Source organism: Schistocerca cancellata, chromosome 11, assembly GCF_023864275.1.
Source record: "Schistocerca cancellata isolate TAMUIC-IGC-003103 chromosome 11, iqSchCanc2.1, whole genome shotgun sequence".
Lineage (NCBI taxonomy): Eukaryota > Metazoa > Arthropoda > Insecta > Orthoptera > Acrididae > Schistocerca > Schistocerca cancellata.
In genome coordinates this window covers 173017363-173032356 of record NC_064636.1, presented here as the reverse complement: position 1 = coordinate 173032356, position 14994 = coordinate 173017363, and the positions used below count along the sequence as shown (strand labels likewise).

The window sequence follows — 14994 nt, the reverse complement described above, 5'->3', positions numbered from 1 at the left end:
CTGCATCTAAATCGAGAAACGTTTCTATGGAAACGAAAGGATTTTCTTTTGGGATACGCCTATCTCCTTTCCTATGCTCTATTCCTTATTTACTGCAATCCTCGCACCCTCACATTGACGTATTAACACAGAAATTGCGTCGTTATGAAATGCTGTGGGTTCTATGACATCTCCTTCTAAATCGAGGAACGTTTCTGTGGACACGACAGGATTTACTTTTGGGATACGACTATCGCCTTTCCGATGCACTATTCTTTCATTACTGCATTCCTCGCTCTCTCACATTGACGAATTAACACTGATATTGCGTCGCTATGAATTACTGTGTGTTCTATGACATCTCCATCTAAATCGAGTATCTTTTCTATGGAATCGACAGGATTTTCTTTTGGGTTACGAATATCTCCTTTCCGATGCTCTATTCCTTCTTTACTGCATCCCTCGCTCCCTCACATTCACGAATTAACACAGATATTGTGCCAGTATGACATACTATGGGTTCTAGCAATTCTCCATTTAAATCGAGAAACGTTTGTATGGAAACGAAAGGATTTTCTTTTGGGAGTCGACTATCTCTTTTCTGATGCACTATTCCTTCTTTACTACATCACACGCTCCCTCACATCGACGAATTAATACAGAAATTGCGTCGCTATGAATTACTGTGTGTTCTATAAATGATGTTTGGTTTGTGGGGCGCTCAACTGCGTGGTTATCAGCGCCCGTACAATTCCCCAATCTTTGCTCAGTCCAATTTCGCCACATTCCTGGATGATGATGAAATGATGAGGACAACACAAACACCCAGTCATCTCGAGGCAGGTGAAAATCCCTGACCCCGCCGGGAATCGAACCCGGGACCCCGTGCTCGGGAAACGAGAACGCTACCGCGAGACCACGAGCGGCGGACTGTGTGTTCTATGACTTCTCCTTCTAAATCGAAAAATTATTAAATTTCTATGGATACGACAGGATTTTCTTTTGGGATACGAGTATCTCCTTTCCGATGCACTATTCCTTCTTTACTACATCACACGCTCCCTCACATTGACGAATTAACACAGAAGTTGGGTCAGTATGACATACTATGGGTTCTAGCAATTTTCCATCTAAATCGAGAAACGTGTCTACGGAAACGAAAGGATTTTCTTTTGGGATACGACTATCTCCTTTCTGATGCACTATTCGTTCTTTACTGCATCCCTCGCTCCCTCACATTGACTAATTAACGCAGAAATTGTGTCGCTATGAATTACTGTGGGCTTTAAGACATCTCCTTCTAAATCGAGTAACGTTTCTATGGAAGTGACAGGACTTTCTTTTGGGATACGAGTATCTCCTTTCCGATGAACTATTCCTTCTTTACTGCATCCCACGCTCCATCACATTGTCGAATTAACACAGAAATGGCGTCGCTATGAATTACTGTGGGTTCTATGACATCTCCTTCTAAATCGAGGAACGTTTCTATATAAACGACAGGATTTTCTTTTGGGATACGAGAATCTCTTTTCCGATGCACTATTCCTCCTTTACTGCAATCCTCGCTCTGTTACATTGACGAATTAACACAGAAATTGCGTGGCATTGAAATACTGTGGGTTCTATGACATCTGCTTCTAAATCGAGGAACGATTCCATGGGAACGACAGGATTTTCTTTTGGAATAGTATCTCCTTTCCGATGCAATATTCCTTCTTTACTACATCACTCGCTCCCTCACATTGGCGAATTAACACAGAAATTGTGTTAGTATGACATACTAAGGGTTTTAGCAATTCTCCAACTATATCGAGAAACGTTTCTATGGAAACGAAAGGATTTTCTTTTGGGATACGACTATCTCCTTTCCGATGCACTATTCCTTCCTTACTGCATCCCTCGCTCCCTCGCATTGACGAATTAACTTTGAAATTGTGTCGCTATGAATTACTGTGGGTTCTATGACATCTCCTGCTAAATCGAAGATCGTTTCTGTGGATACGACAGGATTTTCTTTTTTGATACGAGTATCTCCTTTCCGATGCACTATTCCTTCTTTACTACATCACACGCTCCCTCATATTGACGAATAAACACAGAAATTGTGTCCGTATGACATACTATAGGTTCTAGCAATTCTCCATCTAAATAAAATAAATAAAATAAAAAATATTATTTAAATATTAATTATTCTATCTGTATGATGGTGATTGTGATTGTAATTGTAATTAATATTTGCTTATCTGGAACGTGAACGTTTAATTATTCGGTATCAGACGCTTGACAATGGCTTTCTCGTAAAGGCAATGTTACTCGTAGTTGATTGTGAAATAAAACTGAAATAATCGGACTTCGTAAATAAATCGTTTCCAAAGACTGCTGCGGTAGGTGCGGACTCATAATCTAAATCTCAATATTTCAATAATTTGCCAGCCATGCCAATACGTCGTACAGAGGTGATTGTCTACTAAACATAAAAAGTTACACAGTTAGTTAAATCAGATATATTCAATGAATAAGCCTACAGTTCATAATCCTACTTACTTTTATAAATATAAATTCTTTACACAATCGAGTGCCTAGTCTGGTTGCAACTCGCAGTATTCTTCAATAACATGAAATATGGCGGTGTGCCAGACAATAGAATAAAATACGTGCTTCTCGCACCACTTCTACCAGAGCTCTCCTTTCTTAATCAAACATAAGAGTAACGTAATTGTGCTTTTGTTTTATCAGCGACACAGCGCTGCAGTTTTGTGCCATAGGCTTTATTTATTTGTCACTGATTATTTATTTAATTAATATTTCGCGTTTCCGAGGAAACTCACGCTCGGCATGCAAATGTGCCTTTATATTGCCCCCTGAATTGCGAGGCGAAAGGACACACCGTCAGGCGAGCAATTCACCTAAAGGCACAAGAAAATCTAAGTTATCTACAACTATTTACATGACTTACATTATACACATTATATACAAAATTTGAATGTCGCGGGTGCGCCGTAAAAGTTCTTATGTTGGCAGATAGAGTGCGCGCATGCGCAGAAGCGTCTGTGTGACTCCGGCACTGCCGTTATATCGTACAGTTAGATCACGCGGCACAGTATTGCAGTTCATATTGTTCGTGTGCGCGCGTTTCTCAGTCGTTGCACAAAGAAAATATTCAACCAAGATTACATATGAAGACTACATTCTATGACAGGTAACTTAGTTTTAAATTTACAATATTTGTTATAACACAATACAACTTAGATTGTTGAATGTTCTTAGTTACATAGTATTGTTTTGAAATACTTCAAAGAAAAATGTCCGTATGTTTCAGGTGCGTTGACCTATACACATCGTGTCGTTATTACAGTTCATATTCATCTGCTGCACAATAATTTTTTTTTACAGGTTAGTATCGTCGTGGTAAAGTTTTTTTTTTTTATCACAGTAACATCGTCGTATAGCAACGTGATTAATACATAAGCGTGTCCATTTCCCATTTCCATTATAGTCGTTGTGATGCAGTTCGTTGTGACTAAAGGCATTGCTCATTACAGATCAGACGTGACCCGTCGAGTAATTGGTCCACGTGCAGTTCGTTTTTTTTTACATTCCGTGGAAGCTTGGTTGCAGAACCTCGGACGGCACATAGCTGGCGTCGATCCTTGGACAGTCCAGGTAAGAGTGTCCATCACATTTCGAGAACATTTCATTCCCTGAAGTTCCAACCAAAATTCTTCCACCCGTCGTGTTGTTTTCTGGACAGGCACTTTGTGTCCATTTAATCCAATTAACATTTTGAAGTTAGGTACTGTAGTAATGTCACTAGACGATGCACGAATTATGCACTTCACATTTTCAGTTTTTTTTGCTGAATATAGCTCACCTAAATGTTCGTAGTTATTAATCAAAGAAATCATTCATCGCGTTTACATAGATACGCTGCATAATGAATGGCATTAACCGTTTTTTTTTTTTTACGTAGTTTTCTGCGTAGTTGCAGAGTTAGTAATGTTCGTTAATGTCCGTGAACAGAGGTTCACTATGCAATGTCTTTTTGGCACTCGTTTTGTTCAAATTTTTTTACATAGTAACAGTTACATGATACATCAGTTAAAAAAATAAGTAATTATACATACACACGTCACATATTTTCTTAGCATAAACATAATACAGTTGCACATAAACATGTTTGCATCATCATTACATAGCTATAGGTTATTACATTGTGTCACGTGATGTCATCTGAAATTAAGATAGGTTAGACACAACATTCATTACATCAGTAGGCAAGACCAGGCGTTTTCACTACTCAATAAATATTCAAAATAGTAAGAGAGAAAAAATGTTCGATTCCTCGCGTTTTGTGCGTGTGTGTAGAGTGTCTGTGTGGCCTTGTCTACTGATAGATGCTTTTCGTGTTGAGAGATGTGCGTCTAATCTATTTCTCAAAGTAAAAGATCGCTTCACAGATGACGTCTGTCGGTTCGTCAGGTGTCATACCAAGTCAGTGGTACCTACAATAACAAATGTTCCGTGAAAAATTAATATATCATTCACTGCTACGTAATCATAAATTTTATTTTGATATTCCGTCTTCCAGGTGGTGGCGCGCGCTGAAAGAAGAGTTCTTCTGCCTTCAACTGCGACTCTGGAACCGCTGAAATGAAAATTTCTACACTACTTATTATCTATGTTGTATCAACAGAGTTTTTCGAGTTGCTTAGCAATATTTTGATGGGTATGACTTTGACATTATTTAGCATAAAATGCTCTAAGATCTCGGTGTGCGTATTTTTCTAAAATTCTTTGAAGTGTGTCAACGTGTACCTTCCAAGACTGTGTAGCTATCAGTGTATCATCCACATAGTGTGTGACTGTCTCAACTAAATCCTCGCCAAGCACGGTATCCAGGGCTGTAATGAATATAAAGGCACATTTGCATGCCGAGCGTGAGTTTCCTCGGAAACGCGAAATATTAATTAAATAAATAATCAGTGACAAATAAATAAAGCCTATGGCACACGACTGCAGCGCTGTGTCGCTGATAAAACAAAAGCACAATTACGTTACTCTTATGTTTGATTAAGAAATGGGAGAGCTCCTGGTAGAAGTGGTGCGAGAAGCACGTATTTTATTCTATTGTCTGGCACACCGCCATATTTCATGTTATTGAAGAATACTGCGAGTTGCAACCAGACTAGGCACTCGATTCTGTAAAGAATGTATATTTATAAAAGTAAGTAGGATTATGAACTGTAGGCTTATTCATTGAATATATCTGATTTAACTAACTGTGTAACTTTTTTATGTTTAGTAGACAATCACCTCTGTACGACGCATTGGCATGGCTGGCAAATTATTGAAATATTGAGATTTAGATTATGAGTCCGCACCTACCGCAGCAGTCTTTGGAAACGATTTATTTACGAAGTCCGATTATTTCAGTTTTATTTCACGGTCAACTACGAGTAACATTGCCTTTACGAGAAAGCCATTGTCAAGCGTCTGATACCGAATAATTAAACGTCCACGTTCCAGATAAGCAAATATTAATTACAATTACAATCACAATCACCATCATACAGATAGAAAAATTAATATTTAAATAATATTTTTTATTTTATTTATTTTATATTGGCGACTGCGTGTCGGACTTGTTATTTTGTCATTTGTTACATTGTTCTCTTTGTTTCATGTGAAAAATCAACTTTCTGGACCTGGACGTGAATGTATGAGAGATAAAAAAAAATCTGAAGATATTTTCCAATTCTAAAATTTTGCGGGAAGACGCAATGAAACTTCCCGCAAAATAAGGTAAGACGCAGCATCTTTGCATTAGCAGGCTTGACCAGACGTATAATTCAGTGTATTAGCTTTTCAGTAGATTCTGTAGTGTTTCTTTCGTGCATAACAGTTTTCAGTGATAAATTTCATTCTCATTACTCTTCCTTAAACAATAACGTATCCAACAATACCAATACACGAGTGTACAATATGGCCGACTTCTGTACGATACGTAGTAACATGGACAGCAGCCATTACCAATAATCTCAAATTCAGTTTATATTTTTAAATTAACAGACAGCCATTGTTGCTTCGAGCGATTCATGCTCAACTGCATTTTATTTTAAAATCAGTGTCAAATTTTTCTTGAAACATATATCACGTGTGGCATGGTAATAACTAGAAATCAATACGCAAAAAGGAACAGCAAAGACGTACTATTCAGACGCAATCCGACTCGGACGAGAGACAAATGTTAGAAAATGACTTTACGACAGCAACCGGTAGTGACGATTTATCAAACATTGACGCAAGTGTTGACGGAAATTTTGGCAATAGGCCGTCCACTACAAAAATTTCAAAGTCTCAGTCAGAGCCCATGTTGATGCATGACGTCACGTCTAATGACGCGACGGGGGCACAGACCTTGCAAACAGTAAACATTGCCGACATGTTACAAATGCTAATGAAACAAAACGCCGAAAACATGGCAACCTTACAGACACAAAATGACGGAATTAAATCTGACCTCATAGCACTCAAGACAGGTAATGACACTTTATGTAAACGTGTGGAACTTATAGAGGCCACACTGACCAAACAGATGACTGAACTCAGTACTAAATTTTCCCAGCTTAATACGAGACAAGAAAAGACTACAACTGACGTAGCACTTTTACAGACACAAGTAAAAACCCTTAATGTCACGTGTGAAGTTCTTACTGAACAAATTCAAACATATCCTTCAGTACATGACAACCTTGAAAAACGAATTACTGACGTACAGAATAAATTTGACAATGTTGAACAACACCTGACTGACATCTTACAATCTGATGCCACAGCTCATTTTCAAAATATTAATAAAGAATTTCATGATTGGGTAGTGAACAAAGACAAACATTTTGATAGATGCTTACGTGAAAATTTACCAACAATTGTGCACGACTCCGTAGCGCAATACATTACTAATAACAAACAGCTGATCAGTGACGCAGTACAATCCGTCACTGCACCCATGAGACAATTCACCGATCGACCACAGTCTGAATGTAACGAAAATATCAGTCAAAATGCACAGTTCAGGAACCAATATACATTCGAGTATGACACACACATACCGCACACGACAAACACACAAGAACAAAACACACCACGACTACAACACATACCACGATGTGCAAACACAAACACAAGCTATTATCATGGTAAACCACAGCAACATTATCGTAATTACTCGCCAGCTGAACATATCAGTAATTACAGTGGAATAAATCCATATCACAATGCGAAGGAAGAAGAAAGCTTAATGAAACACAGGCAATTTCAGATTTTTATCCCAGAAAAACGAACCATTCATCCGGTGATTTTTCTTAAGTCTTTTAGTAACGCATTTCCACGCACTTGGAGTGACCGGAAAAAGATTTCATATATTGTCGGTTACATCCAAGGCGATGCAGCTGTCTGGGCATGCAGTTAAGCTGACGTATGTACCACGTACAGTGAGTTTGAGCGTGCTTTTCTGAACAAATTCTGGTCGCAATCCGTCCAGGAGCGACTCAGAAGACAAATTTTAGAACCTGAAACTTTTAACAGTAAAAATGGCAACTTACGCAGATATTTAGAAAAATACTTGAACATGGGAAACTTTTTAGACGAACCAGTCGCAACGCGTGATATACTCCGTGCGTTGAAGGCCAAATTGCCTTCCAACATTAAAGAAAAACTCCTACATATCCCGGATGATGATTCAGATTATTTTTTAACAGCCTTAGATTCGGTTGACATGTTACTTGAAGATCAGCGCTTCGCGCGGCAAAACAGCAGCCACAATGTTTACACTAGTGGTATGCAAAACATGCAGGCTTGCCAACTCAATTCTGGCGCGCCCACAGTTGGATACACGGTACAGCAAAAACAGCAAACTCACATGCCGTTTCAATACGAAAATCAAAATCAACACGCGTATTCCAATACAAACAATAGTTACAACAGTAATAACACTTCATGCGGCAATCCATACAAAAGGCACCGCGGTAATAACTACAACGGTAACAACGGATACAAAGGCAACAACAAAAAAAAAACAGAAATAGAAATAATAATAACTACGAGCCAAGACAGCATCAAGGTTGGACTCGTAACAATCAGTACTTCCATTCAAACTCTGCTTTACCACAGCATCCACCAGGACAAAATTGGAGCATACCTTACGACCGACAGGTAAGTTATAATGCGCAACAGCAACAACAACCGCAAAAGTTTGGAGATCATAATAGTCAATATCCGAATGTGAATATAAGAGAAATGACACCTGATGCACAACCTCAATCTGTGTCAGTACCTAGTACAAATGCTAATCCAACAAACTAGAAACAGTCACTTCTATGCCCAGGTCATGGCTGAAGAATTCTTGCGGGGCGACTGCAATGTCAATCAGTTATTTGACACCACACTTGAACAACAGAATAATGATATGCCGAATAATTCTAAACAAAAATTACCTGTTTTATTTATAAGATACAACCACAATGAGAATATATCAGATGAACTTTTACAAGACAGTACATAATGTCGTTCAAACACAAATGAAATTATTTTAGCATCTACTACTGGTGTAGTAGGTGGAATTCCAACTACTATTATCCTAGATACAGGTGAAGCTGTGAGCGTTTTGTCTTTTAATTTCTATAAAAAGATGTGTGAATTGGAACCTGTGCCTGAGTTTCCTGCCCAAAACTGTAAAATAACTACTGCACTAGGTAATAAGTCATGTAGGGTTATGAAGCAAGTTTTTGTAAACATTAAAATAGGTAATGGAACCGTACAATGGCCATTCCTGGTTGTACAAAACCTTGTGACAAATTGCATATTAGGAATAGATATTATGAGCGAGAAGGACTCTATTATAGACTTCTCCAAAGGTAAATGTATTTTAAATGATAAAGGCAGTGTAATTATTATTGATTTGGACAGGAGAATCTAAAGCATGACAAACACTGTACAGGGTACAAGGTTCAGTTAGTACTTGACAATGACATTCAAGATATGCAAACACACTCATCTGACACAGAGCTAATGGACTTGAAAACATTGCTTGATCATAAGATAAGTGAAGCTACAGCTCTCAGTGTACATGAACGTATAAAACTACAGGAAGTGTTATACAAATATTTACAAGTTTTTACCAAACGATTAGGTGTTATCAACACGTATGTGTACAAAATTGAAGTTAAGCCTCACAAGATCTTCTACCACAAGACATATAACGTACCGTTATCTCAACGACCTGCTGTGTGGCAAGAATTAAAACAAATGTTAGACTGGAAAGTCATTGAACCATCCACCTCACCTTATTGTAGTCCTCTACTTGTTGTCAAAAAAAAAATTAAATGGAAGCATTAGGTTAGTGTTAGACGCACGAGCAATTAATGAAATAATTTTACCAGTTCACACAAAACCCGAAAATTTAGAAGAGCAATTACAGAAATTTCTAGATGCAAAATATTTTTCCACAATAGATCTCGCTAATTCGTTTTGGCAGGTGGGTATCACTCCTGATTCACGGAAATATACTGCATTTATACTCGGGGTGCAAACCTATCAGTTTTGTGTTCTACCTTTCGGACTGAATGTCAGCTCTGGGGTATTCATTACAGCCCTGGATACCGTGCTTGGCGATGATTTAGTTGAGACTGTCACACACTATGTAGATGATATACTGATAGCTACACAGTCTTGGAAGGAACACGTTGACACACTTCAAAGAATTTTAGAAAAATTTGCACAAGCTGGAGTCACAGCCAATCTTAGAAAATCAAAGTTTGGTTGCAGTGAGATAAAGTATTTAGGACATATCATAAATTCGCAGGGCATACGTCCGGATCCCAGTAAATTAGATGCTATCAGAAACTTTCCTAGCCCTCGAACTAAAAAGCAGTTAAAATCATTCCTTGGGCTATGTTCATTTTTCAGACGTTTTTTGCCACAACCACTTTTGAACAGTAAACATCTGCTAAATCTACTCAGAAATAATCAAGTTTGGATCTGGTCGGAACAGTGCCAGAATGACTTTAATACAATTAAACATGCTTTAGTGGGTGCAAACTTATTGAGCCATCCAGATTTCAATTTAGACTTTTGTATGACTTGTGACGCTTCACGAACTGGCTTGGGATGTTGCTTATTTCAAGTTGTAAAGAATAAAGAAAAGGAACAGATAAGAATTATTGGGTTTGCAAGTCGTACTCTAACTGAATGTGAGCGTACATACTCCACTACTGAGTTAGAAACACTTTCCATAGTATGGGCATTCAAGAAATTCAATTATTATTTATTTGGAAAACATACAGTAATTTACACCGATCACCAGGCCCTGACATTTTCGTTAACTTGTAAACTTGTACATCCTAGACTATCACGATGGGCAGTTACACTTCAGAACTACTCTTTTGAAATTAAGTACATAAAAGGTAAGGACAACACCATTGCAGACGCTTTGTCTAGACTTCCACAAGGTATGAATGATACCAACAGTGACTTAGAAAATATAAATGACTACAGGATTCTCTTAATGCAAGACAAGCAGTATCACCAATATTATATTGATATGTGCAGAAACATGGCTAAAGTACAAAAATCTGACCATCACTGGTATAAGATAATAACATTACTGGTAGAAAAACACAATCATCCTTCGACTAAGTATTACAAGTTACACAATGATGTGTTATTTTACCGCCGACATCCAAATGCTACTAACTGGTGTGTATGCATTCCCAAAGAGTCTGAACGTAATCTAATTTGGCACACACACTTAGTTTGGGGTCATTATGGGACGAAAAAGTGTTTGGCAAAGCTCAGCACATACTGTTATTTTAGCAATATGAGAAGAAAAATTTACAGGGAACTGAAAACATGTGTCATATTTCAAAAATCAAAACCTCAGAATTTATCCACAAAAACAGATTTACATTCTATTTTACCTAGTAAACCCCTGGAAATTCTGTGTACTGACATCAGTGGACCGCATCCAGCAAGCTCTGGAGGCGTCAAATATATCTTAGCTTTTTACGATATATTTTCTAAACATGTCAAACTTTATGCTTTAAAATCCGCCACTGCAAGTGCTATAATACGAAGATTCTCAAGTGATTACCTGACGCACGTGGGAAAACCTAAAGCAATTCTGTCAGATAATGCAGCATACTACTCTGGGTACAAATGGAGAAATTTCTTGAAGGACAATAACATTAAAAGTATATTTATTTCGAGGTTTAGTCCACAATGTAACGCGACTGAGAGACTTTTCCGAGAATTAAATCGATTCATGAGGACCTATATTTCATCAAAACATACTAATTGGGTGTCCTACCTAAGTCTTTTCGAAGACGTACACAATAACTTAAATATTTATGATACAAATTACACACCTAACGAGATCATGTTCAATTGCAAACAGAACGATCAGTGGATAGAACCATTACCTAAGTTGTCAGACAAGGAAATCACACCTGAACAAAAAATAAAAGAAGTATTGACTACGCTGACACATCACGCACAGATACGAAACAAACATCACAGAAACATAATAAAAAGAAAACAAAAATTCGAGGTAGGAATGCTTGTACTACTTCGTACTCATCATAAATCTGTAGCACTCAAACGATGCAACGCTAAGTGGCGTCTGCTATATGAAGGACCTTATATAATTGTTAACATACCGCATCCTGGTGCGTATCTGTTACAACATCGTAGAACTAAAAAAATTATTGGGCTATACGCACACCGAGATCTTAGAGCATTTCATGCTGAATAATGTCAAAGTCATACCCATCAAAATATTGCTAAGCAACTCGAAAAACTCTGTTGTTACAACACAGATAATAAGTGGTGTAGAAATTTTCATTTCAGCGTTCCAGAGTCGCAGTTGAAGGCAGAAGAACTCTTCTTTCAGCGCGCGCCACCACCTGGAAGACGGAATATCAAAATAAAATTTAAGATTACGTAGCAGTGAATGATATATTAATTTTTCACGGAACATTTGTTATTGTAGGTACCACTGACTTGGTATGACACCTGACGAACCGACAGACGTCATCTGTGAAGCGATCTTTTACTTTGAGAAATAGATTAGACGCACATCTCTCAACACGAAAAGCATCTATCAGTAGTCAAGGCCACACAGACACTCTACACACACGCACAAAACGCGAGGAATCGAACATTTTTTCTCTCTTACTATTTTGAATATTTATTGAGTAGTGAAAACGCCTGGTCTTGCCTACTGATGTAATGAATGTTGTGTCTAACCTATCTTAATTTCAGATGACATCACGTGACACAATGTAATAACCTATAGCTATGTAATGATGATGCAAACATGTTTATGTGCAACTGTATTATGTTTATGCTAAGAAAATATGTGACGTGTGTATCTATAATTACTTATTTTTTTAACTGATGTATCATGAAACTGTTACTATGTAAAAATTTGAACAAAACGAGTGCCGAAAAGACATTGCATAGTTAACCTCTGTTCACGGACATTAACGAACATTACTAACTCTGCAACTATGCAGAAACCTATGTGAAAGAAATGGTTAATGCCATTCATTATGCAGCGTATCTATGTAAACGCGATGAATAATTTCTTTGATTAATAACTACGAACATTTAGGTGAGCTATATTCAGCAAAAAAAACTGAAAATGTGAAGGGCATAATTCGTGCATCGTCTAGTGACATTACTACAGTACCTAACTTCAAGATGTTAACTGGATTAAATGGACACAAAGTGCCTGTCCAGAAAACAACACGACGGGTGGAAGAATTTTGGTTGGAACTTCAGGGAATGAAATGTTCTCGAAATGTTATGGACACTCTTACCTGGACTGTCCAAGGATCGACGCCAGCTATGTGCCGTCCGAGGTTCTGCAACCAAGCTTCCACGGAATGTAAAAAAAAAACGAACTGCACGTGGACCAATTACTCGACGGGTCACGTCTGATCTGTAATGAGCAATGCCTTTAGTCACAACGAACTGCATCACAACGACTATAATGGAAATGGGAAATGGACACGCTTATGTATTAATCACGTTGTTATACAACGATGTTACTGTGATCAAAAAAACTTAACCACGACGATACTAAGCTGTAAAAAAAAAATTATTGTGCAGCAGATGAATATGAACTGTAATAACGACACGATGTGTATAGGTCAACGCACCTGAAACATACGGACATTTTTCTTTGAAGTATTTCAAAACAATACTATGTAACTAAGAACATTCAACAATCTAAGTTGTATTGTGTTATAACAAATATTGTAAATTTAAAACTAAGTTACCTGTCATAGAATGTAGTCTTCATATGTAATCTTGGTTGAATATTTTCTTTGTGCAACGACTGAGAAACGCGCGCACACGAACAATATGAACTGCAATACTGTGCCGCGTGATCTAACTGTACGATATAACGGCAGTGCCGGAGTCACACAGACGCTTCTGCGCATGCGCACACTCTATCTGCCAACATAAGAACTTTTACGGCGCACCCGCATCATTCAAATTTTGTATATAATGTGTATAATGTAGGTCATGTAAATAGTTGTAGATAACTTAGATTTTCTTGTGTCTTTAGATGAATTGCTCGCCTGCAGGTGTGTCCTTTCGCCTCGCAATTCAGGGGGCAATATAAAGGCACATTTGCATGCCGAGCGTGAGTTTCCTCGGAAACGCGAAATATTAATTAAATAAATAATCAGTGACAAATAAATAAAGCCTATGGCACATGACTGCAGCGCTGTGTCGCTGATAAAACAAAAGCACAATTACGTTACTCTTATGTTTGATTAAGAAAGGAGAGCTCTGGTAGAAGTGGTGCGAGAAGCACGTATTTTATTCTATTGTCTGGCACACCGCCATATTTCATGTTATAGAAGAATACTGCGAGTTGCAACCAGACTAGGCACTCGATTCTGTAAAGAATTTATATTTATAAAAGTAAGTAGGATTATGAACTGTAGGCTTATTCATTGAATATATCTGATTTAACTAACTGTGTAACTTTTTTATGTTTAGTAGACAATCACCTCTGTACGACGTATTGGCATGGCTGGCAAATTATTGAAATATTCTGATTTAGATTATGAGTCCGCACCTACCGCAGCAGTCTTTGGAAACGATTTATTTACGAAGTCCGATTATTTCTGTTTTATTTCACGGTCAACTACGAGTAACATTGCCTTTACGAGAAAGCCATTGTCAAGCGTCTGATACCGAATAATTAAACGTCCACGTTCCAGATCAGCAAATATTAATTACAATTACAATCACAATCACCATCATACAGATAGAAAAATTAATATTTAAATAATATTTTTTATTTTATTTATTTTATACTCGCTCTCTCACATTGACTAATTAACGCAGAAATTGCGTCGCTATGATATACTGTGGGTTCTATGACATCTCCTTCTAAATCGAGGAACGTTTCTATTTAAACGAAAGGATTTTCTATTGGGATACGAGAATCTCTTTTCCGATGCACTATTCCTCCTTTACTGCAATCCTCGCTCCGTCAAATTGACGAATTAACACAGAAATTGCGTGGCTATGAAATACTGTGGGTTCTATGACATCTGCTTCTAAATCGAGGAACGATCCCATGGGAACGACAGGATTATCTTTTGGAATAGTATCTCCTTTCCGATGCAATATTCCTTCTTTACTGCATCCCTCGCTCCCTCGCATTGTCGAATTAACACTGAAATTGTGTCGCTATGAATTACTGTGGGTTCTATGACATCTCCTGCTAAATCGAAGATCGTTTCTGTGGATACGACAGGATTTTCTTTTTTGATACGAGTATCTCCTTTCCGATGCACTATTCCTTCTTTACTACATCACACGCTCCCTCATATTGACGAATTAACACAGAAATTGTGTCCGTATGACATACTATGGGTTCTAGCAATTCTCCATCTAAATCGAGAAACGCGTCAATGGAAACGTAAGGAT

The 14994-nt window shown here is 37.7% G+C and overlaps 1 protein-coding gene across 1 annotated transcript in view; it reads right to left on the bottom strand.

The window, feature by feature from the left end:
- Positions 1-2871: 2871 nt before the first annotated feature.
- Positions 2872-14994, bottom strand: part of LOC126108419 (piggyBac transposable element-derived protein 4-like) — a 36070-nt gene continuing 23947 nt past the window's right edge. The window contains exon 3 of the mRNA XM_049913626.1: positions 2872-2888. Within this exon, the coding sequence (XP_049769583.1) occupies positions 2872-2888 (17 nt within the window). The remainder of the gene's footprint in view (positions 2889-14994) is intronic.